Source organism: Monodelphis domestica, chromosome 2 (genome assembly GCF_027887165.1).
Source record: "Monodelphis domestica isolate mMonDom1 chromosome 2, mMonDom1.pri, whole genome shotgun sequence".
In the NCBI taxonomy this organism is placed as follows: domain Eukaryota; kingdom Metazoa; phylum Chordata; class Mammalia; order Didelphimorphia; family Didelphidae; genus Monodelphis; species Monodelphis domestica.
Genome location: NC_077228.1, coordinates 376,728,392 through 376,753,375, shown reverse-complemented (window position 1 = coordinate 376,753,375; position 24,984 = coordinate 376,728,392). Strand labels below are relative to the sequence as shown.

The 24,984-nt window shown below is 36.7% G+C and overlaps 1 protein-coding gene across 1 annotated transcript in view; it reads right to left on the bottom strand.

Annotated features, from left to right (window-relative positions):
* SLC16A10 (solute carrier family 16 member 10) overlaps window positions 1–24,984 on the bottom strand; it is a 131,801-nt gene that overhangs the window by 29,310 nt on the left and 77,507 nt on the right. Inside the window, exon 4 of the mRNA XM_001379078.3 lies at window positions 4,831–4,974. Within this exon, the coding sequence (XP_001379115.3) occupies window positions 4,831–4,974 (144 nt within the window). The remainder of the gene's footprint in view (window positions 1–4,830; window positions 4,975–24,984) is intronic.

Genomic DNA, 24,984 nt, shown 5'->3' with positions numbered 1-24,984 from the left:
GGCAAGGGTTAAAAAAAAAAAAGGAATGATAAGCCAGGTCATAAGGATTTAAGAAGAGAGCAAGAGAAAAAGTAGAGACATCTAGTAGTGTAGATGACCTTTTCAAGGAGCTTAGCTACAATCAGCAGGATGAGAAATATACATACATATACATATATATTAAATAGGATGATAATTAATGGGAATAAAAGGGTCAATTAGGGGTTTTTCAACATGGGGAGGTGAGGGGACATGGATATGTTTGTAGGCAGTTGGAAAACTTCATCTATCAGTTTCCAAGTGGTCATAGGGAAAGGAGTCCAAGGTTCTGGGGGTGAGGAGGTAAGAGTAGTATCTGAAGGTTCTGAAACTGAAACTCAATAAAGTTACATATGCTCATGATCCTGAATAGAGGATGTAGCCTCAGGAGAGAACAGAACCATATGACTTAGTTTCCTGGTTAGAAAATGCACATCCTGGGCAATACCTCCAGCTCCTGGAGAATTCTCAGGATATGGTTCCTAGATAGAAGGAAGAGGAGTATCTGGTAGTGCAAGCTTCTTGGATAGAATTAAGCATGCCACCTTGAAGTTAGAAGAGCAGCAAGGGATAGAGTCAGTATATAAAGGAAAAAAATTCTGTATTTTGTCCTTCAAATTTACTATGAGTTATTCACATGGTGTAGATCTTTCTCTAAATCCTAAGAGTAATAAGACTGGATGCTGACAAAAATTAACCAAAGTGATATGTGGAGGAGAAAATGGAATATAATCTGTTTAAGCCTAGAGTGTGGAACTATGTGCCATGAATTTAAAATGAAAATAAGATGATAATAATATAATGATTATTAATCTTAATACAATTATCAGTTATTAATACAATTTAATATACACAGCCAGGTAGGTAGCATAGTGGATAAGAGTAGATGGACCTAGAGTTGAGATGATCTGAATTCAAATCTGGCCTCAGATACCTTCCCAAACCTTCTGTTTGCCTTAGTTTCCTCATCTATAAAATGAATTGTTATGAGAATCAAATAAAAAAAATTGGAAAAAGAGGGGATGCCCTTCAATTGGGGAATGGCTGAACAAATTGTGGTACATGTTGGTGATGGAATACTATTGTGCCCAAAGGAATAATGAACTGGAGGAATTCCATGTGAACTGGAACAACCTCCAGGAATTGATGCAGTGAGAGGAGCAGAACCAGGAGAACATTGTACACAGAGACTGATACACTGTGGTACAATTAAATGAAAAAGACTTCTCTACTAGCAGCAATGCAATGATCCAGAACAATTTGGAGGGATTTATGAGAAGGAATGCTATCCACATCCAAAGAAAGAACTGTGGGAGTAGAAACACAAGAGAAAAACAACTGCTTGATCACATGGGTCGATGGGGAGATGATTGGGGATGGAGACTCTAAACGATCACCTTACTGCAAACATCAACAACAAGGAAATAGGTTTTGATCAGGGGCACATGTAAAACCCAGTGGAATTGTGCGTAGGCTATGGGAAGGGGTGAGAAAAGGGGAGGAAAGAAGAATGACTCTTGTAACCAGGGAAAAATATTCTAAATTGACTAATTAAATAAAATTATCAAAAAATAAATAAATAAATAAAATAAAAAGATCAGGTTTAGAGTAGAGGGAACCTCAGAGACCATGTAAGTCCAACCCCCTCATTATTGAGACAGGTACCCAAAGTCACACAGGTAACAAATTGCAGAGCTGAGAGTCTATCAGATCCTCTGACTTCAAATCCAAAATTTTTTTTGTGATCCATACCACCTCTACTCATATTGATTGTGAATGTCATGTCTATCATAATGATAATCATAAAAAAATGGAACACAGTTAAGACCCACAACAGATTTACAGTTGATAAGAAAAGGCAATACTTGGGAATTTGAGGGAATGAGAGAAAGAAAATCTGGAGAGGGAGAAGAAGAGCCATGGAGAAAGAAAGAGAATGATGAAGTATAAATCACAAAGTACCTACTATGTGCCAGGCATTATGCTAAGGGTTGTAAGATAAGTATATCTACTTTGTGAAATATTGCTTTGCAACTATTTTTACCCAAAGAAATTTTCCCACTGGTAGATGTAACATAGATATGTCTGCTTTAAGTCTAAGCATGTTGAAGAGAACCCTTTTTTAAATGCACTGGTTTATGTGAAATCTGTTCATGACTACCTAGTATAAAAATCTTATGAATAGTTAGCCAGATGGGGCAGCTCGGTGGTACAGTGGACAGATCATTGGGCCTAAAGTCAGAAAGATCTGATTTCCTGTGTCTCAATATGGCCGTAGACACTAGCTGTGTGACCCTGGGCAAGTCACTTAACCCTGTTGGCCTCAGTTCCTTCATTTGTGAAATGAACTAGAGAAGGAACCGGCACTTCACTCCAGTTTCTTTGCCAAGAAAACCCCAAAAGGGGTCACAAAGAGTTGGACATGATTGAAATGCCTGAACAATACCAAGTTCAGATATTGGTGAAAGAAGTTAGATAAGGCTGTGGATAGCAACTTTTGCCAAAATTAACCAGCCCATTCATAGTAGTTTCTCTATTTACTGCCACCATAGTCAAAATACCGAACAAGTGTGGGAAGGATTAGGAAAGATTTTTGAGATTATTAATAATAATATAAGCATTTACTATGTGTTAGGCACTGTGTAAACATTTTACAGTTATTATCTCATTTGATCCCAATAATAACTATGAGAAGCAGGTGCTATTATAATCCCTATTTTACAGATGTGAACACTGAAGTAAACAGAGATTAAGTGGCTTGCCCAGAATCACAAAACTAGTAAGTATCTGAAGCCAGATCTGAACTCAGAGTTCCTTGAGTCTAAGCCCAGTGCCCTATCTATTGTGCCACCCTGCCAGCTGCCTCTAGATTCACTAGGATCTTCATTCTCCAAGGATCATACTGCTTAGTTCCAGGGATGTTAGCTCCTAAAGCAGAACAAAGGCCCCATATATTTTATATGAATATCAAAATACTTTATGGCAATCTCTTTTCCCCAGCTAAGAACTAGAAGCAAAACAAATGCTTACTGATGGAGGACTAGCTAAATAAATCATGGCATATTATTGCTCGCTGCCTTGCCTACATGAATGTAATGGACTTTAACATTCACATACATACACAATGGACAATTACAAAAATTACAACAAACATGACTAGAGAGAAATGTAAGAAAACAGACCAAAATCATCAAACTTAATAATGCATAATGACAAAGGGCAATCTTAGCTCCAAAAGAATTGAGAAAATACCCCTCCCTCCCTCCCTTCTTAGCCCAGCGGAAGATTATATTTATGGAATATTGCCTATACGATCAGATATAGTTGCAGCATTGTTTCGTGTTAGCAAACCACTTTCCCCTCCCTTTTATAATTCTTTTAACAAAGGATCACTCCCTTGGGATGGTAGAGGAGATACATATTTAGAATGAAGGTGATATAAAAACAAAAGAAATTAAAAATGGCAATAATGTATCATCAATACTGTGTAAAATGTGCCATTTTAAAAAGCCAGGGTTTGGGTAATTAGAAAAAATAAAATTTAATTTGAAAAAAAAAAACCAGAGTATATAAATTAGTTACAAAGACATTCTAACCCCCTCAGAATGGGCACAATTCTAAGCCAGGGAGGAAGTAATGCTCTCCACAAATATCGAGTGCATGCGCTGCTGCAGATGGCCAGGAGAGGTCTCCCTTGATATTCAAAGAGAGGACTTGTTTCCAGGCTTGCAGTCCCCTTTGGTTAATGGACACTACATATGCCAATAATGGCACTTTAAGGTTTACACATGATTACAGTATCTTTTGAACTTCACGTTACAATAAAATCAGGAAGTCAGGAAGAACTGAATTCAAAGGCTAACTCAGACACCTGGATGAATCACAAAATCTTTTTCAGACTCAGTTTCCTCATCTGCAAAGTGGAGAGAATAATGGCCCCTCCCTCTCAGAAGGAGAACACTCATACAACAGTCACTGCAGGAGCACTCTGATTCCCAGAGAGTCAGTCATCGAGGAAAACAGAGCAGGAAGCCAAAGCCACTTGTCTGCGTCACACAAGTGATAGGAGTGTGCGGGGCTGGGAGGGGGGGGTCTAAAGCCCTCCTTTCTGTCTCCCTGGGAACATGGAGATGTTTGTGATTCAAGAACGAAATGAAAGATCAATTAAACAAACAGGTGTGCTTTCAAGGGAAAACGCCCAAAGCTGAATGAATTCAAGGGAACTACCCTGGAACAAACACCAGTAGTGGCCAGGAATTGAGATCTCAACTGACAGATAACATGCCTGGAGGCAGCTCACAAGATCACATGGAACTATCACAAGGCCAGTAGATAGAGAGCCAGGCCTAGAGACAAAAGATCCCGGATTCAAATCTTACCTCTTTTACTAGACACTTCCTAGATGTGTGACCCTGAGCAAGTCATTTAACTCCAATTGCCTACCCCTCATAGCTCTTCTGCCTTGGAACTGATACTCGGCACCGGTTCTAAGACTGAAGGTTAGGGTTAAAAAAAAAAAAGACACAGGAACCACATACAAACTACCCTTCCCTGAAAAATCAACAAGCAAAGAAAGCATTTTGTTTCTGAGGTGTCCAGAGCTGGGAGAAAGGGAGAACACATTGTTTGGCCTCTAACTTCTAAGCTGATTTGCCTGTGGGGGTGAAAAAAAACGATGCATGTTTTACAAAGAAACTATGTTTCTGTATGCTACTTCCCATTTTTATGTGATATGAAAACAAAATAACATTTTATTAAATATTAACCAATGCAGATAATTTTGTTACAAAGAGTGATAGACAAATCGGATACCTGTAAGTAAACCTTTTTAACACCAGGCACAAAGTCTGCAATTCTGCCAAAGAGCAATCGTCCAACTCCTGAAGTGATCCCAATGCACGTGAGGACGATTTCTTTTTTTGGTTGTTCGGCAAATTTCTCTTTTACATGATTCATCTGTAGGTTAAAAAAAAAAAAACCAAACGGTTAATATAGTCAGGAAAGCCTCCCTGGTTTTAGCATTGCACATGCTCTTGGTTTATATTGCATGTTCAAGCTCCCTCAAATGCAATTATTTCTGGGTAACTGGGTGGCACACTGGATAGAAGGCAGGGCCTGGAGTTATGAAAAGCTGAGTTCACATCTGACCTCAGACATTTACTAGCTTTTCAACCCCAGGCAATTCTCTTAACCTCTGTTTTCCTCAGTTTCCCCTCCTGTAAAATAGGAATAATAATAGCACTTACCTCCCAGGGTGATTTTATCAAATGAGATTATAATTGTCAGGTGCTTAGCATAGTGCCTGGCACATAATAAGTACTTTCTAAATGTTAACTATTCTTATTCTGTTGGTTTTTCAATAAACATACATGTGAAAAATGACTTGCATGATATCAAAACCTGAAAAAAGAGACAGGCATGCTCATGAATTCTCTCCCAAAATGTGACTCAGAGGACCTCAGTATTGGAAAGGAACCTCAGCATAAAAGTCCTGAGAGAGGCTGAGTGTGGGGGCCCAGATCTATCATCTCTGCCACCAGTGAGGCTGGGGTTGGGGGATCTCTTGAGTTCAGCAGTTTTGAGCTATCCTGATCTAAGTCAATCGTGTGTCTTGCACTAGGTCCGCAGAATGACACCGTGGGCCCCTGGGGCCACCAGGTTGCCTAAGAAAGGAAAATTGTTCCAGGCTAGAATCTGACTGGATCAAAGCTCACACACGAATTATTAGTGGGAGATGAATAGCCACTGCACTTCCCACAAGGAAAAGGAAAAGGAAAAGAAAAAGGAGCCCACTGTCTCCTCTGGCAGCCCCTTCCCTCGAAGGACAAATCTAATTCAGTACAAGAATGTAAGTGCCTGCTACATGCACTAACATACACTATGTTAGGCCCTAGGAACACAGGGGCAAAAATGAACAGGTACCTCTCCTAAGGTAGCCTAAATTCTACTAGAGAAAATATAGGCACTGTGCTAAACCCTGAGGATACAAAAGACAGCGACCTCAAGGAGCTTAACCAACTCATTGTTAGAAATATATGTCCTAATTGAATTTTACAAAATTATAAAGATCAAGTTTGGCCCCAAAGGAGATCTATGAAAAGAAACCCCCCTCAACCACTTTGTAAGGGCAGGGCAGGGTTTTAAGGTTTTTCCTTTACCTTTTTAAAAATATTCTCTATTATATGAGATGGTTCTCTAGGGAGGGTAAAGGGACAGCTACAAGAGGAAATCTAGTCTATGTAGGGGAAAAAAATCAATTAAAAAAAAAAAGGCAGCTAGGTGGCTCAGTGGATAGAGAGCCAGGCCTAGAGATAGGAGGTCCTGGATTTAAACCCAGGCTTCAGACTCTTCCTACCTGTGTGACCCTCAGCAAGTCACTTAATCTCAATTGCCTAGCCCTTATCACTCTTCTGCCTTGAAACCTATACTTCATATTGATTTCAAGAAATAAGGTAGGGGTTTATAAATAATTAAACAAATAAATAAATAAATAAATAAGACATCTTGAAAACCTCCACTTTCTCTCTCATTCCCATTCCCACCCATCCCAAAAAGTGGTACCTAACCATCTCGGAGCCTCCACTTTTTCCCAATATAGTTACTAATGATAGAAATGATAAACTTATTTCCCAGGACCTCACAGAACCCTTGTTCTGTTGCAATACAGTCTTAGGTGCTTGGGCTTCCTCTAGGAAGGACTTAAAGACCCATATAGCACAAAATGAACAATTAGCAAGCTGGCTCTTCTAAGGTAGAAAGTTCACCTCTCTCTCCCTAAATCTTCCTACCTGTGGGATTACTGATTTAATTTTTACTACTTTACATCTTTGGGATTCATTCATGGGAAGAATTGGAAAAATACCTTTCTGGTTACTTGGATATGGAAAAAAATTGTCCTTCATGGAATTAGAAATACATGATATGTCTTTCATAGACCTTGAAGTGTTACACAAATGTGAGTTATTACCATGTTTCTCTGGGCATTTTTCAGAACAATCCAACTACTAAACTGCTTGACAAAAAAGAAAACCATTTAGCAAACCTTTTACATAACATGGGTTTCTAAAACTTAATACCCTATTGAGTAGTTTCATCTGACAAGAAATCATCCTAGTCTTGATTAGGTCTAGATGGGTTGAATTAAATAGGAGTGTGGTCTGGTACACTTTTTATCATGTCCATTGGCATCAAGACTTTAGCTGTCTCCTATCTTATAGTTAAGTTCAGTCCTTTCAATCCAAAGAATAATGAAATTATGTTAAAAGAACAATTTATATTGTGTGAAAAAGATTTCATTGTTAAGCCATGAGAAATTAAGTGGCTTGCCCCAAAGTCATACAACTAATAAGTTAAAAGGAGAACTTCTCTATTTCCTGCTAAATTATTACCATAATGCATTTGTTTCAGGGCTGGTCTCTGATGAAAAACTGGTCATCTTTTCTGTCTATCTGCAACTATTTTCTCCAACACTAACAGTGGTGCAATAGGATGTTGTGGAAATAACGTTGGCCATGGAAATAGAACTGGGTGTGAATCTTAGCACTGTTACATACTAAGTGCTCCTGAGCTCCAGTTTTCTCATCTATAATGTGGGCATAGTAATATTTAGACTATCTGCTACCAGAATTGTGTTTCATAAACCCCAACACAATATATAAATGTGAGATATCGTTATTATTTCACTACCTCTCAAACATTCTAGCAACAAATCCCCTAAATATATTCTTGCTTTCTGGTCCTAAACACTTCTGAAATCATTAAAGTATCATGAGATTATCAAGAAATAGATGTTTCACACAATTAGACTCACTTGTTTTACCACACCAAGCCTTTGGCCTCAAACTCTGGCTATCTATGGAACATATTTCCCCTCTGGCTGCTGTTTCCATATGGTAGTAGAAGGAATACAGGATGATATCTCTTCTGGGTCCTGAAATTCTTCACCTCTCTGTAATTATCTTTCTGTCCCTTCAGGCAATATATCTAAAATCAAACATTTCTCTCATAAAGCTTATCCCTTTCTTCTAAGCTCCATATTTACATTTCTAGCTACCCACTGACCATCACCACTTGGTTTACCTGCTATTTTTGAATCACCTTTGACTTCTTCCTGTCAGTCTTCTCCTCCCCCACATCCAATCAGTCACTCTGTACACATAATGTCATAATCTCTTTTCCCTCTTTCCTTCCTTTTCTCTTTCCCTCCCTTTTTTTCTCTCTCTCCTTTCCCTCTCCTTTTCTCTCTCTATGTTCTCATTCTCTCTTTTCTCTCTCTCCTTTCCTAATTCACCCAGGCTAAAAAATGCAGCAGTTACTCATGGACTTAATCCTAATACTGACTAGCACAGAAGCTTTATGCAACTCCATTTTTCTGACCTGGACTGCATCATTACTCTAGAAAACTTGGAAACCTTCCTAGGGGCTCATCATATATGTGCCAAACTTGGAATTACTTCCTTTACCCTACCAGAATTCAAGGCATATACTAGCCACCACATCCAGTCCCAAATCTCTCTTACATTTTTTCATTCCCACTGATGGTGGTAGAGGCAGTGTCTTTCCATTCATACCGTCACCACCCCAAATCTTTAACTATCCTTTCCTAAAATACTGTATAATAAATAAATATAAAGGCCAGTCTTTATGTTCCTTCCCATGTTCAATTTATTATTCATAATGCCACTGGGATCAATATTCCCAGAATAAACATTTTGAACAAATTAAAAGAACATACAAAATGACTAGAGCAATATAACTAAGTTGACCACAGAGAGACAATAAAACCCTAGCAAATGTTAGTACCTAACTGTCAGAGTTGAAAGGGAATGCCATCCTCCTTTCTGTTAACAAGCCAATCAACTATTTTGGGAGGTATATAAATATAAATAAGTAAACAAAAATATCATTTTTATCATGGTAATCTCTCCCTCAAAATAATGGATTATTCTTTTCTGCCTGCAGAATAAAGTCCAAATTCCTAAACTAACTATCCCTATCCTCCTGTGTTTTCACTAGCCTCCAGCCAAACTGATTTACATGATAAACATGTTTGCACTTTTTAGCCTCTATGGTTTTGCTCAGACACTCACTCCCTTACAATCTAGTTTTCTAAACCCTAACCACCCCTTCAGACCCAGTTTCTACCTCCTCTGCATTTTCACTGACTACTTTCCTCTCCAAGTGATCTCTCACACTAATTTCTATTATATGTTTGGCAATTAATCACTTTATGACATGAAATCCTTCTATCCTGACAATTGTAACTTATATTGTTACTTTAATTTCTGTGCTAGAATAATTTTCCACAACTGAATCATAAATTTCTTGAGGGTAGGAATCATTAATCAAACTGATTTTTCTTTCTTCTGTCTTGTGATTTATATTAACCATCATCCTAAAGTTATATAAAGGTGTTAAATAATTAACATCAAGTTCACTTTCTAATCTAGAACTGGGTTCTCCCTACAGATAGCCTTTTCTCTCTCCTTTTTCCAATTCAGCTTTGTTTGTCTTCTTAAAATTAAAGCTCCTTAAGAAAAAGGATAGTCTTATTTGATCATATTTGTATCTCCATTACTTGGCAGTTAATAAATGCTCTAAGAAATTTTAATTGTCCACTAGTCACATAGGGCCATACAGGACATACAAAATGCCATTAGCCTGTTAATGGAACATAAAGGCAAGGTAGGAGTTAATCAGCAATCTGACTTAGTAAGCAGCTTGATGTATAAGAAGGGGAAAATATTATCTGGACAAAAATCATGCCTAGAAGATTACAAAAGCACAGAATTAGAGATAGAATCAACCTCAGTGATTCATTTAGTTCAAACCCCTCATTTTCCAGATAAGGAAACTGAAGCCTTAAAAGACACACAAAAAAGTGACTGGTCCAAAGGTCACACAGTAAGTAAAAGAGTTAGTATTGAAATCAGCATTTTCTGTGCTTTTTTTCTATTTCAGCACAATATGGGAGACTAAAGACTAGCAGTCAACAGCAGCAGGTAAAGGTTGGATAAAATGTCTGGTGAAACAGAAAACACTAGAGTTAGTGAAACTGGGTAGATATAAGAAGGATCAGTGGAAGTAGAGAGCAGGAGGATAAGATTTTTATATCAGTGTGTTCATATGTTATGGTTTGTGTTACCAATAGGGGCAAATTTGTGGTTCAGTGGATAGTAAACCAGGCCTGGAGATGAGAGGTCCTGGGTTCAAATTTGACCTCAGCCACTTCCTAGTTATAGGACTCTGAGCAAATCTCTGAACCCCAATTGCCTAGCACTCACCATTCTTCTGCCTGGGAGTCAATACTTAGTTTTAATTCTAAAGGAGAAGGTAAGGGTTTAAAAAAAAGATGTCCAACTAATCAGTTTATTTAAAATATTTCTTAAATAATTCTTATGCAAAATATATTTAAGTTAAAATTCTGGACAAAAGATCTGTGGCAACTGCCGCTATTGGTACCCAGGACTGAACTATTTTCAATGAACAAATGAGATTTATTACCATTTCAGAGGATATGGGTCCCAAATAAGTCCTAAATATCTAAAGCAGGTCATGTGGGATATAATTTTATGTGTTCAGAGAATTTATTGGGAATTTGAATCCTAACTCTATTCAATATGTTAATCTACCTCTGGGAGTACTCACAGTATGTATTCTCTTAAGTTTTTAATAGGCATTCTTCATTGTTGGCAATGGACCGAATTGCCATTCATTCTTTTGATGTGACTAAGAATACCTGCCAAATTGCTGTTTGAAAAGTAATTATCCCTATTAGTGGTTGATTTTTCACCTGCTCTACTTCATAAACTTTGGAAAGTATCTTCCAGTAGTGATCCAATTTTACAGGTAAATTCCTACCTTAAGAAAACATGATGGGTTGTCAAACAAATTATATTTAAACGGCAACTGATTGTCACCCTCGACGAGGAATTTAAGAATAAACCTGTTTGTTTAAATGAAATGCTTCAGTGTCCTGGGCATCTGGAAATAGTTTTTAGTTTGGATTTTATTTTTTTCCCTATGTGAATTTAAAAATTTGTGGGACATGAGAATCTTTAGAATTCAGAACTCTGAGACTCTGGATTGAGAAATAGCTGAAAGTGTGGCACCAGTAAAGTAAAATGCTGTCTCATCTCCCAATATTCTAATACCCATCACAAAAACAAGTATAAAAACTGAACAGAGAAAAGCCTATTAACACATCCAATTCAATAAATATTTATGTACCTTCCACATGCATATCTACTCATCATAACTATTCATTTAATAATATCTGTAAAACAACACATAGATTAAAATACTCTCACTATAGAACACTCACCTGCCTTATGCAGTCAGTCAGTCAATAAGTATTTATTAAGCACCTACTTTGTGCCAGCTAAGTGTTGGGAACATGCAAAAAATAAATAAATAAAAGGCAGTCCCTGCTTTTGAGGAGTTCACAATCTAATGGGGAAGACAAGATGCAAACACCTAGGAACTAAAAGGTTATATACAAGATAAACAGAGAGAAGGCACAGAATTAAAGTGCTAGGAAAGGCTTCCTGTAGAAAGAGGGATTTTAAAATGGGTCTTGATATGAAAGCCAGAGGAGCCAAGGAGTGGAGATGAGAACAAAGAACATTTTAGGAATGAGGGACAGCCAGAGAAAATGCTCAGAACTGAGATGACTCAAGTGAGGAAAAAGGAGACTGGTATCACTGGATTGCAGAGAGATGTTGCAAAGGTGAAATCAACAAGCCTTGGCAACAGACTGAATATGGACAGAGTGAGAGAAGGTGCAGAGTCAAGGATGATAATAGGTTATGAGCCTGAAGGACTGTGAGGATGGGACTATCTTCAAGAGTAATAGGGAAGGGACAGCTAGGTGGCTCAGTGGATTGAGAACCAGGTTTACAGACCATATATCCTGGGTTCAAATCTGACCTCAGATACATCCCAGCTGTGTGACCCTGGGCAAGTCACCTAACACCCATTGCCTAGTCCTTACCACTCTTCTGCCTTAGAGCCAATACTTAGTATTGACTTTAAAATTTTTTTCATTATTTATTTTTTAGTATTGGCTTTTAAGACATAAGGTGAGGATTTAAAACAAAAAGAGTAGCAGAGGAGTGTAGATGTCTATGGGACATCCAATTTGAAATGTCCAATAAGCAGTTGGAGATGTGGTTCTGGAGGTCATACAGGCCATGTTGCAGAGTTGTGTATTCTGGCAGTGTTGGGTAAGATAAATTTTAACTATATTTATATATAGTAGGTCTATCTATTTCTATACATTTATTATAATAATCACAATAATAACAACAATAGCAGCTAACATTTATATAGTGCTTATTATGTGCCAGGCATTTTGCTAAGTACTTTACAATTATTACTTTATTTTATCCTCACAACAAAGCTGAGATATATGTGCTATTTATTACCCCCTTTGTACAGTTGAGGAAATTGAGGCAGAGATTAAAGCTACTTGCCCAGGATTACACTGCTAGCAAGTGTCTAAGGCCAGCTTTGAACTCAGGTTTTCTTGAGTTCCATGCCCAGGGCTCAATCCACTAAGTCAAGTTGTCACATCTCTCATATGAGAAACTGTCAGCACTTAAAGGTAGGATACCCAAGATAGTACTGGGTATCTTTGGACAGTTGCTTAATCAGTGTTAATTGTCAGAAATAGTAAAAGCTAAAGACTAGGAAATCTTGGATAGCTCAAGTTGCTGAAACCAAATCTCATTAAGCAACACCTTCAAATTATAGTATGTTCCAATTACTATTTTTTCCCTATTATTCTATGAACTTATATAAATGTTTCCCTCTATTTTATAGCTATTCATGATATAAGGAAAATACAAGTTAGTTCTAGATTTTTCTCTTTATCTCATACACTATTTGCCAATGTCTTTGCATAGTGGATAAAACAAATTATAATAAATCCCAAAACATCATCTACTGTGCCTTAAATTCTATTGAAAACTATGAAGAAATACAAGAAAGTCCCAGCATTCAAGTCAATTATACTCTGGTTAAGAGGACAAAACTAATGTATATGAAACAACTAAAGAATGATTAAGTGCTTAACTATGTGCCATCAACTTTATAAATGCAAAATTATGCAGATTTCAGAGAGATAAACCTTCAGAGTGAGCAAGAAGTGGCATAATAGAGTTAACTGCCAATTATTCTAAGGAATTGTAAGCTAGGAATAGGTCCCTTCTCTTGTAAAAGATCAAACAAAGAGAAAAGACACATGTTACTCCTCAACCTTTTGGCTAAGATCAATAAAACAGGTATAAATCAATAAACATTTATTAAGCATATCTCCTTTGCATTAAGCATTGTGCTAAGTGCTGGCGCTATAAATAAGAGCAAAAAAATAGTCCCTACCTTCAAAGAGTTCACAATCTAATGGAGGAAGGCAATACATAAAGAGAAGCAGGTAGGGGTAGACGGAAGATACTCATTGAAAGGGCATGATGAAGTCCTGCAACAGAGTGGGAAAGGATGAGAAGTCTGGTGATCTCTCCTTTAATAGAAATGGAAGGAGCTCTCCAATGTACACCAAACACCCTCTCCAATCAACAGGAAGATGGTCCCCAAGGGTACAAGGGAAGTGTCAGATTAAGAACTGATATGAGATAGTAGAAAGATGAGTGATGTGAAAACAATCCTGGAAATTCACCAGTCTCTGGGGCAATCACAAAACATATTCAACAGTTTCCTTGAAGTATAATCAACATAGACCAATTTAATTTCCTTCTGTGATAGGATATCCTACAGAGATAGAGGGGAAGCTAGAGAAGTATTCTACTTTTTTTCATTAAGTCTTCTGACCATGTCTCACTTATATTCTCACTGATAAGGTTGAGAAATAATAGTCTTGTTTCCGAAGAACCCAATCTGAACAGAGAGTGAGGATACAGAGTAGTTGCCTGCTAATATTCTCAAAACACTGAATTAAAAATTAGAAAGGGAGCTTAGTAGGAATATGGTCCAACCAATATCTGCAAAAAGAATCCCTAGTCTGTTCCTTTCTTCAATTTACAATCTGATATATAAATGACATGAAATACAAAAGGGTTATTAATATTCTGGGAGACAAAAGATAAAGTATAAAACAGACCAATTGCAAAGAAAGGTTTTACAAAAACAGGATAAAATTCAAAAAAGGGCATTACTTACACAAACAAGTAAAAAAGATGAATGAGGGTTGGTAGGGTACAAATGTAAAAGATCTGAGGACCTAATTCACCCCCATTGAATATGTAGAATCTACAATAAGATTGGGGGGGGAGGGTAAGAGAGAAAAGGAAGAGCAAGAAGAGTTGAGTCTTCTTTGTTTCTCTTTTCCTTCTTCTTCATACCCAACAATCAGTGACTTAGAATTGTCTAGTTTACCTCTATATCTCTCCTATCAGCCTCTTCCTTTTCATTCACACAACCTCTACAAAGTCTCATCATCTACCTCCTAAACCAGTGATGGTGAACCTCTTAGAGACTTGCAATTCCTTAGAATAATTGGCAATTAACTCTATTAAGTTACTTCTTGCTCACTCTGAAGGTTTATGTCCCTGAAATCTGCAAAATATTGCACTTACAAAGTTGATGGCACATAGTCAAGCACTTAATCATTCTCTAGTTTCATATGCATTAGTTTTGTCTTATTAACTAGGGTATAATTGCCTTAAATGCAGTATTTTTAATGATATTAATTTTTATTAAAAACTAGCAATACATCTGACATAATAGTAAGTAGTATAAAAATAACAGCTAAGGAATCTTACTTTTTTTCCCCACCCAGCTAAAATCAGCCTCATTGCATGGTAAAACTTGTGGGGTTTTCTAGCAGGAACATATTTGAGTTATGGAAGCAGTGAAGATGGAAGCTACTACCAAGGCAAAATCTGCCCCCCTCCCCCACCAATTAAACTTCCAAACTCCTTATTTCACTTGCATCACACAGCACATGACAACCAGATCTTTTCTTTTGAGGAAAGGACTAGAAAGAACTTCTTGGGGAAAACTACTTTCTCTAAATTTAACTAACACAATCAATAAAGCAATTTAATAATAAAACATCAGCTATGATATAAATAATTTTATTTTTCAAATCCCTTATTTTTAATTGTACTACTGATATCATATTTAAACTTTATTTTTATGGCTTGGTTTTGTTTGTGTTTGATAATATGATTAATATAAAAATATGTTTGGCATGATCTCACATGTATAATGTAAATCAAAATGGTTGACTTCTCCAGCTGGGGAGTAGTACTGGGGGAAAGAGAGAATTTGGAATACAAAATTTTTAAAAATAATTGTTGAAAATACTTTTACATGTAATTGGGAAATATTTAATGAAATGAACAATATTTTTTTAAAAAGTAGAATGAGGTCCCTCATGGCAAAAAATGTCTTTCTGTTTGTCTGTCTCTTTGACTTTATCTCTTCCTCTTTTTGTCTACATTTTCTTGAGACTGTTCCTATGTCTGTCTCAGAACTTACTGGTCAATCAATATAATTGGATCAACCTGCATGTTATGGGAAACCCTTGGGTATTGGGCTAAGATTAAGCCCTAGGGGAAGGCATGTATAGAGAGATGGTCACTGTGTTCTAAAAACACAAAAGAGGCTTTACCTTGCTCATAGGTAGTTTCTTCTCAGTCCCAGAAGGAAGTTATCTATTATCAAGAATAATGAAGAGGGCATTTTTTCTTTTTATTCATATTGGTGATTCAAATTGGATGAAATGCCATACTCTGATTCAGCTTAGGAACAAAGAATCATACATTTTTAAATAGGAGGGATCTTAGAGGACATCTGGATTCTCCCTCATTTTATATATATGAATAAATTGAGAAATGAATGCCATAGATAGTAAAGGTCAAAATCAGAACTGAAATTCAAGTCTTTTGATTCTCTATCAAGTATCCATTCCACTATACTACATTGCTTCCCTGGTTATAGAAGAGTCTCATTCACTTCAGAGGAAGGATTACTTCCTGAGCTTTACATAATATACTTTTAATAGCATAGGTGTGTGTGGCGGGGGGGGGGGGGGGGGGGGGGGGGGGGGATGTTTGTTTTTTCCTCAAAGAACTTGTATTCTACTGGGGTGGGGAGGTAGAAACAGCACATGCCTATTTAAATTAATACAATATACCTACAAAATAACACATAGTCATTTTGTTAAACATGAGATCAGAAAAGGATCTTGTATAGGAAATGGTACCTGATCTGTGTCTTTTTTTTTTTTTAAACCCTTACTTTCCATCTTGGGGTCAATACTGTGTATTGGCTCCAAGGCAGAAAGATGGTAAGGGCTAGGCAATGGGGGTTAAGTGACTTGCCAAGGGTCACACAGCTGGGAAGTGTCTGAGGCCAGTTTTGAACCCATGACCTCCCGTCTCTAGGCCTGGCTCTCAATCCACTGAGCTACCCAGCTTCCCCCAAATAACTTGCACATTGTCACACAACTAGGAAGTGTCTGAGGTCAAATTTGAGCCCAGGACCTCCTGTCTCTGGGTCTGGCTCTCAAGCCACTGATCCACCCTCTCTTAATCTGATCTGTGTCTTAAAGGAAGCCAGAGATCCCAAGGTAAAGGTGAGGAAGGATTGAATTCTAAGAGGTAAAGGAAGAAGATGTGGACAACCATCTTTGAATCATTTCCTACTTGCACACTCTGGAATAGCTAATAGGCCAATTTTGTTAGCACGGAATATATGAATGGGAGTTATAAGAAGTTGACTAGGAAGACATGCGGAAACTATATTGTGAAAATTTTATTTTTTATGCTAAAGATGGCAGTTTTTAGGTTAGGAGAGGGGAAAGTGACATGTTCATATCTGGTTTTAGGAATATCAGTTTGATGCCCATGTGGTGGATAAAGTAGGAAAAGGAGAGATTATAAGCAAAGATACCAAATAGAAGGCAGTTGCAATTGTCCCAGTGATGGCAAACCTAATGGAATGGATGCCAAAGATAGCACACAGAGTCCTCTCTGTGGGCATGCAGTCGCCTCCCTGCCCCCCATCCCAGTTTGTTGCTAGAAAGGCAAAAGGACTCAGGCAGAGCTGCTACCCTTCCCCTCTCCACCATTTTTTCACATCTCCCACCCCTCCACCCAGCAGCCCAATGGGAGTACTTTTTCCCCTCCCCTGTATGAGGTTAAAGGGGGAAGGGTGATGAGGCACACCAGGCACAGGGTCACTGGGCAGGGTGGGTATGGCACTCAGTCTGGGGGGAGTTAAGTTTAGACTACTTACTATTATGTCAGCTCTATTGCTAGTTAAAAAAATTAGCATGTCATTAAAAACACTTTTGCATATATCACTTCATTTTCCCTCTAATAATGAAGGAACTTCCATTGACAGGTACTGTAAAGTTCGACAGTGACAGAAATCAACACAATACACAATCGGGTCAAAGACTGCAAAGAAGCACAAATGCTACTTAAGTGACATCTACACTTTTTGTCATCTACACCGAGTTCTGAACATTCTTTTCACAAACTTATTCATTCATTACACAAAGATTAGACATAAGATGTTTTACTCTTTAAAGAAAGGAAAGTGATTTCTAGCAATAGTCTTTACAAGTAAGTAATATAACTATTTATTTTTGAAACCTATTTACTGACTGCTCAAATAGGTTTTTACAAAGTTAAGTTCAGAATGCAAAAAGACCCAACCTTCTTTAAAAAAAAAAAAAAAAGAAGCGACTTGGAAACATGCTAAGAGCCTGCTGGGAAGGTTAATGGCTAATCTTGGGCACAGGCTGCAAATTAGGATTTTATACCAGAGTCTGGCATCAATGTTCAGAAAGCTGGGGTTAGGTAGGAATTAGAAAAAGATCATTTAGGGATTTTTGCACAGACTTGGGAGTTGTGATTTCCCCTCTTTCTTTTACTAAAAGGGGAAAAGGAAGCAAAAACAGAACACTTGGAACCTTATACATGAGAAGGTAAATTGTGTAAGAACTGAGGACCAGCTAGCTAATAATGTGGTGGGACCATAGTTTTTGCAAGTCCACAAAAAAACTTCTAAGAAAAGGTTCAGTTGTGGAAAGAATGCTAGATGTAGAGTCATGGACTTTTGTTAAAATCCCATCTCTGTTACTTACTGTGTGGCCTCAAGCAAGGCATTTCATGTTGCTAGGTCCCAATTCCCCTTTCTGTAAAACAAGGGGGTAAAACTAGATGATTCTGGTTTTCCTTTGACCTCTAAATCTAGGATCCTTGCAGATAGAACCAGGATTATGGATAGGTATAAAAAATATCAGAGATGGAAGAGATCTCAAAGAACATTTAGTCCAAATTCAATTTTATAGATAAAATCACTGAAGTTCTGTTAAGTGGCTTGCCCAAAGAGTGCAGATTGGTTATTGGCAGGGTAAGACTAAAACCTAAATCTAGTAAAATCTGTTCAGTTGTGTCTGACTCTTCATGATACCATTTATGGTTTTCTTGTCAAAGATACTAGAGTGATTTGTCATTTCCTTCTCCAGCTGTTTTTACAGAGGAGAAAATTAAATTGAATAGGGTTAAATAACTTGTCCAAGGTCACAAGCCAGAAAGTGTATGAAGTCACATTTGAACTCAGATCTTTCTGACTCCAAGCATGCCACTCTATCCATTGCAGCATGTAGCTACTTCCGTCAAAACAGTTGTTGTCAATCGTTGAAGATTAGTCAGGAAACTACCAGATAGCAGTTAAGTGTTGTTTTATTTACAAAAGATTTCATTTTTAATTAGCAATTAATACATTAAAAATTGTTTAAATAATAATCATTTTCATAGAAAAAAATATAATTGGATGACAAAATGTAAGAGGTGTGAATTTATATAATGTAACTGTTTAAAATACGTGTGTATGTATGTGCATATGTGTTTGCATATGTATGAATATTTTTTCTATATCATCTCCAAATTAATGCAGTGTTGTCCTTCAGAACAATCTCTTAGAGAAGCTTTACACTTATGCCAAAGATGCTACTATGGTTTGATACATTTTTTTGTAATTGCTTTCACTGAAGCATCTCCTTAGATAGATAGTTATCTTCAGGAGTAGCAAATTTCTCTTTGAAGACAGATATGATTTTTAGAACTAGTGAAAAAAACATTTGAAGCAACTCTGGTGGTCAAGTCTGATTAGTAAGATTTTTTAAATCTTATTTATATTTGTTTTTTTAAAGTTATTAAATATTATGGTTGTCTGTGTTGTTCACAATGTGGCTCATTAGCTAATTCCAAAACAGTGACTCTAAAAATGTTTTAAGCATTGGTAGTAGTTTTGAAATAAGTATGTAGCCTCAGAGTCAGTGATGACTCTGAACCACATAACTCTTTCAACTCAATTAATTCCCAATGTAGTTATTACAGTCACATCTTATATTAATATGAAACTTTGAGTTAAACCTTAGAAAATATCAGCTTCAACCTTTTCATTTAGCAGATAAGGAAAATGTGGCAGAAAGAAGTTAAATGACTTAAGGTTGCACTCCTATTTACCAACAGAGCTAGGATATGTTTCTTGAGCTAAATTCCAAGATTCAGTCCACTACACTCAATTATCCATGCCTATGGAGGCCAGCTCCATAAATCATGTGGCCCCAGTAGGCATCACTTTCTACTTTATGACAACTCTCCAAATTGTTGGTATTAGAACAAGGAGGAAATGTGCCTAGGAGAAAGTAAACAGTCTCTGAAGGGTTGGCTTTTACCCAAAACTATAAATGCCAAGAAACATCACGACAAAATTTCACTCTAAGAAACAATCCAAACAATCCAAAGCTACTATATATTACATTATACTGTAATAGGTTGTTCTCTATTTACACAATGTTGATTTAAATTGTAAAAGTAAGCTAAACACTTCTGTTGTTATTTTTATACAGTCTTACTGTTGTGTTAGGTCCTTTACTGGTTTAATAATCTCAACAGACTCTTATATAGCATTTTAAGGTTTCCAAATGCATTAATATTATCTCATTTCCCATCCAAAGTAAAAGATATTTCATACCTACTACAGTATTCTAAAAAACAAGGAATAATTTTGTTAAATCAGCTTGCACATGCTTGTATTTCGAAAAACAAAATAATACTGACTTCCCATTATTGAAGGTGTTTTCTGCAGTAGGACAGCTGGGAAAGCATATTTGAATAAGTTGGACCAACTTTTTCATGATAGTAAAAATATCCTTAAGATATGCCTCCAGAAAAAAATAGGGAGCTGCAGGAAATTTTGCCTCCTTTGTAGAGAAGTCTACAAACACTTCTGGTTTTAAAAATAACATTTCTAATACTAAATTGTAAGAAAGGTTTAGCTTTTTTAAGGGACTATATTAAAGTAGCCTATCATCAATTTGCTAAATAAGATTTTATTTTTACTAAACATCCTAAGATTCAGTGGCTAAATGTAGGTAGGGAATGATTTTTTAGCTGAAGTCACATTCTCATTCAGGGCCTCATTTTCCACATCTTAAGATGAAAGAGTTGAATGAGAAACCTTTAAGAGTCTCTTCTAGCATTAAATATTCCATGATTCTGAAATTCTAGGATTTGAGTACATCCAGATTATTTAATAACTGATTTTTCCTTTCTGGTAATACTGCTTGGTAAGGTGAAAACTTTTAACAAATCATGAGGGGGTATCAAGAGACAGGGAAAATGAAAGCCAGGGAGACAGAAAAGTTTCTATACTAATAATTATGTAGATATCAAGAAGGCAGAAGAATAGTATGAAAGAGAAAAATTTAAGAGTGAATTTTTATCAGAATATATATGCATACTCTCTCTGTTCTGTGTTTTTCAGTTTTCTCTATTTTAAAAAGAAAATATACAAAAATTTCAAGAAGAGGGCAAAAGTATAAAATGGATTCATTGTGGATCCAATCAAAAAGGGACTTGGTTACAGAAACAAAGACTTCTCTTCACAATGGCCTTAAAGCTAAAGTGTTCATGCCACCTCCAAATTTGAATTGTCTTATTCTAGTATAACTAGATTTACCAAGTTTTCATCCTAAGATCCTAACTGGTCTGGGTGAGAAATTGAACTTCTACCTTAGAAAACACCTACTACTCTAGCTCCTGGGAATGAATAACTGGGCTGACTCTTGCTCCAACTATCAGCTACAGTGCACTGAAGAGGAACCTGACTAACATTCAATACAGCCTCCAGTCAAAGAACCCATGGTTTCAAGAGGTTAGGTAGAGTAAAATTGTGTAGGGTTTGGGAGGAGGTATAGGGAAGGGCAATAGGGAAGAAATCAAGTGAGCACTTTCTTTGATCAATCTTGATGTGAAAATATCATTTTATTTCAAGCTTAACTGAATCAATCAAATCAAACTAGAAACTAACATATCTCAACAAGACCTCATTTTAGAAAAAGATGTCCATATGGGTTTCCAAATCACTAAGTACTATATCATTTCTTCTACACTGTGTGAAAGTCCTCTAAAATAAACATAAATATAACAGAGGGATAATTAAAATAATCCTTGACTTTTAGGAAGATTCAGTTAAGATATATCTTGAAATATGAAAGGAATGGATAGTTCCAAGTTTTACTGTTGTCGTTTTGCTGTTGTTATGGTTGGAGATTTTTGTTTTTTAAATAGTTAGATTTTATAAGTAGCTCTATTATTTCATTTATTTAGAGACCATAATAGCTACTCATTTCATTTGGTTTGAATTGGCACTAAATGGTTTTCAAGTTGAACAAAAATGACTCTATTCCCTCTTGGACTGTTTTCTAGACTTAACAAGTAATATAATAAAGTAGTGCTCACAGGGCAACAGGAAAGTGTATTGAGGAAGTAATTAACAACTATCTTTTGAATTACAGGAAAAGCTAGGAATACACTAAGATAAGGAACTATGGAAAGGCAGTGAAGAAGAGGCTAAAAGATGACGTTTTTCTTCAATTTCCCTCTAGATTTATGATCAGATTCGGAACCAGGAGGGAACTCAGATATCATATAGTCCAATCCTCTTATTTCTCAGCTAAGGAAACTGAGGCACAAAACATTTAAAAGAATTCCTCAAGACTACACAGAGGTAGAACAAGGACCCAAATCCAGGAGCCTTTGAGTCCAAATCTCAGCTCTTTTTACATCAAAAATTGATTAAAAAAAATATGTACAGATAGATAAATAGATATTTAATGATCAAATGAGATCTGCAAATCTTTGTAAACTCTAAGGCATAATATTATTATTATCATCAACATTAAGATTACATTGTTCTATTTCAGTTACCTTTTGATTCTTTATTAGAACTTCTAGCTACCAAGATCCTAAGAAAGAGGGGCTCCCTGATCAATGATAGAAAAATTTCAGTTTGGGTAGTCTTGTCCTCTCCCCACTTTTCCTGCCTCTTTTTGTGAGTGATCTGTACCCATTAGATTGTAAGCTCCTTTAGGGGAATGAAGGTCTTTTTATTAATTGTATCCTCAGTGCTTAACACAGTGTCTAGCATATAAAAGGCACTTAATAAATGCTTATTGGATTTGGATAGTTTCTGCTAAGGTTAATTTGTAGTGAATGTTCTTGATTTTGTTTCATAAGTTCTAGGGGAGAGATATCAGGTTTATGTAGGTTGTAATATATTTCAAATGAGGACCTACACAAAAGAAGTAGAATAAATTGGTATCATCCAAGAAATATGAGATAGAAAAGAAGGTGGGTGTTCAGGAAGTAGCAAGGACAAGGGACAAAAAGAAAAGGTAACAATTCCATGTGCTTTGCTAGTGACTCCTGGACCACTCAGCCAGTAAGTGTCATAGGCAGAATTTTATAACTGGTTCTTCCTGACTCTAAGCCCAGCACCCTCTACTAGGCCATGTTGCTTCCATTATGTTTGTATAGGGCAGATCTTGGGATAAATTCATCCATTTCTATTTATAAAATTTTAGGTTGCTGTACTGCCTTTTGCATACTGCTGAATTGGGAGTCTTACTGACTATAAGAACTATGACCCATACTTTACTCATCTGGTATGGAAAATTACATAAATGCAGACAAGGACAGGAAGGGAAAGGGCAGAAATATTTCACAATGGCCAGATTGACAGGCACCTTTGCACTAGCAGTATTTTCTTGTATCCAAAACAAACCAGAAGCAAAAAGACAGTCATATGAGAATGCAGAGAATGGTTACAGTATTAAATTGCCCCCACATGTTTGCACCCCACACTTTTTAAAAAAATCTTCAATATTTTTGCCCTTTGTTCATTATCATGACCTGAAATAGAAATTGTAATGAGAGATACCACCACAAGGCTAACAGGATCATATTGAGAGCTGCCATCTAACCTAACCTCTTTGCTTTGCTATTAAGAAAGATGAAGAGAAGTTCAAAGTCACACTGACAATAACTAGCAAAGCTGGGGTTTGAAGCTAAATGTATGTACTTCAAACCCAGTGTTTTTATTCTAACAATTAGCTAATGGAACACATAAAATCTCTAGGTCTTGCCCAAAACTGCTGCTATCTTTAGAGACAATGAGGAAGTGTGCTGGAGAAATGTTCCATTCCAGTGGAGTGGGGTAGCTGGCAGGCCAGTCACCAAGTGGCACAGTAGAGTTAGCCTGGGTCCAAGAAGAAATAGTAGATTATACTGACCCAAGACACAGGTCACTGCAACCTGCTAACTGCTGTAGGTGGTACCCAACACTTCAGAGAAAGGTTTGTTGTTGTTTAGTTGTTTCAGTTGTGTTCAGCCCTTTGTGACCTCATTTGGGATCTTCTTGACAAAGACATTGGAATAGTTTGCCATTTCCTTCTCTAGAGTGTTTTACAGAAGACTGAGGCAAACAGGGCCAAATAATTTGCACAGAGTCACACAGCTTGAAAGTGTCTGAAGCCAGATTTGAACTGAGTAAGATGAATCTTCTAGACTCCTAGCCCAGCACTCTTAACTACTGAGCCACCTAGTTGCCTCTCAGAAAAAGGTCTGTCCCTTCAAAATATTACTGACTATAAATTTCAATGATGAAAATCTAATAGTAGCTCTTTCTGTATCTGAGTCTGGAAGTGAGGACAAATAGTCTAGGGTCACCAGCTTCATTTGGTAACATTTAATGTTATGTAGAATAGTAAAATGTATCTCTTTGGTTTCTATTGAGCACACAACTTTTATTTCTCTCAGGATCTGTTTCTCATTTTAAAATACAACTACAATGTCTTCAAATACTTAGAGTTGTCACATGAAAGGGAGATTAAACTCATTCTTGAGGGTCACAGGGACCCAGAGTGGGACTAATCAGTGGAAATTATAAAGAGGTAGGTTTCCTCTCTATTTAAGGAAGAGCTTCCATACAAACAAGGGCTGAGAATAGAATGAGCTGCTTCAGTAAACTCTGGGTTCCACATCATGATAGATCTTAGATGGACTAAGACAAATATTATAAAATTAATTTGAACAGCTGTAAAATAAAAGAGAAATTTGACTTGTTTTGCTTGGTCCCAAAAGGCAGAAACTAGAAGCAAATAGATAACTTACAAAGAAGAAAATTTAGGCTTGATGTAAGAAAGGTTTTTCTAATACTATACTTAGAGCTCTAACAAAATAGAGGAATGGCTTCCCTTCAAAGACAGTGGGCTCATCCTTCCTGTGGGACATTAACCACTTGTTAGAAACATGGAAGAGGAACTTGTTCAGAGAGTGGTTGCTCTAAATGGTCCTAGTGATTCGTTTCAACTCAGATTCTATGACACTATGAATTCTACTACTGATCACTGAACTTACAGTCAATTGATCTACTAGTTTTGCCTTGTCAGTAATTAAAGTGTATATTATTTAGTCACAAAATCAAGATTATGATATTTTTCCTAGCAGGTCAAAGTATCTTCTAAACAAACTGTCATCTTTCACAAAAGTAATAGACTTCTATCTTATTATCAAGATCTGTTCTTTGAAAACAAGGCAATAAGATATAGATCAATACTTTCCAAGAAATTAGTCATTGCTTTCC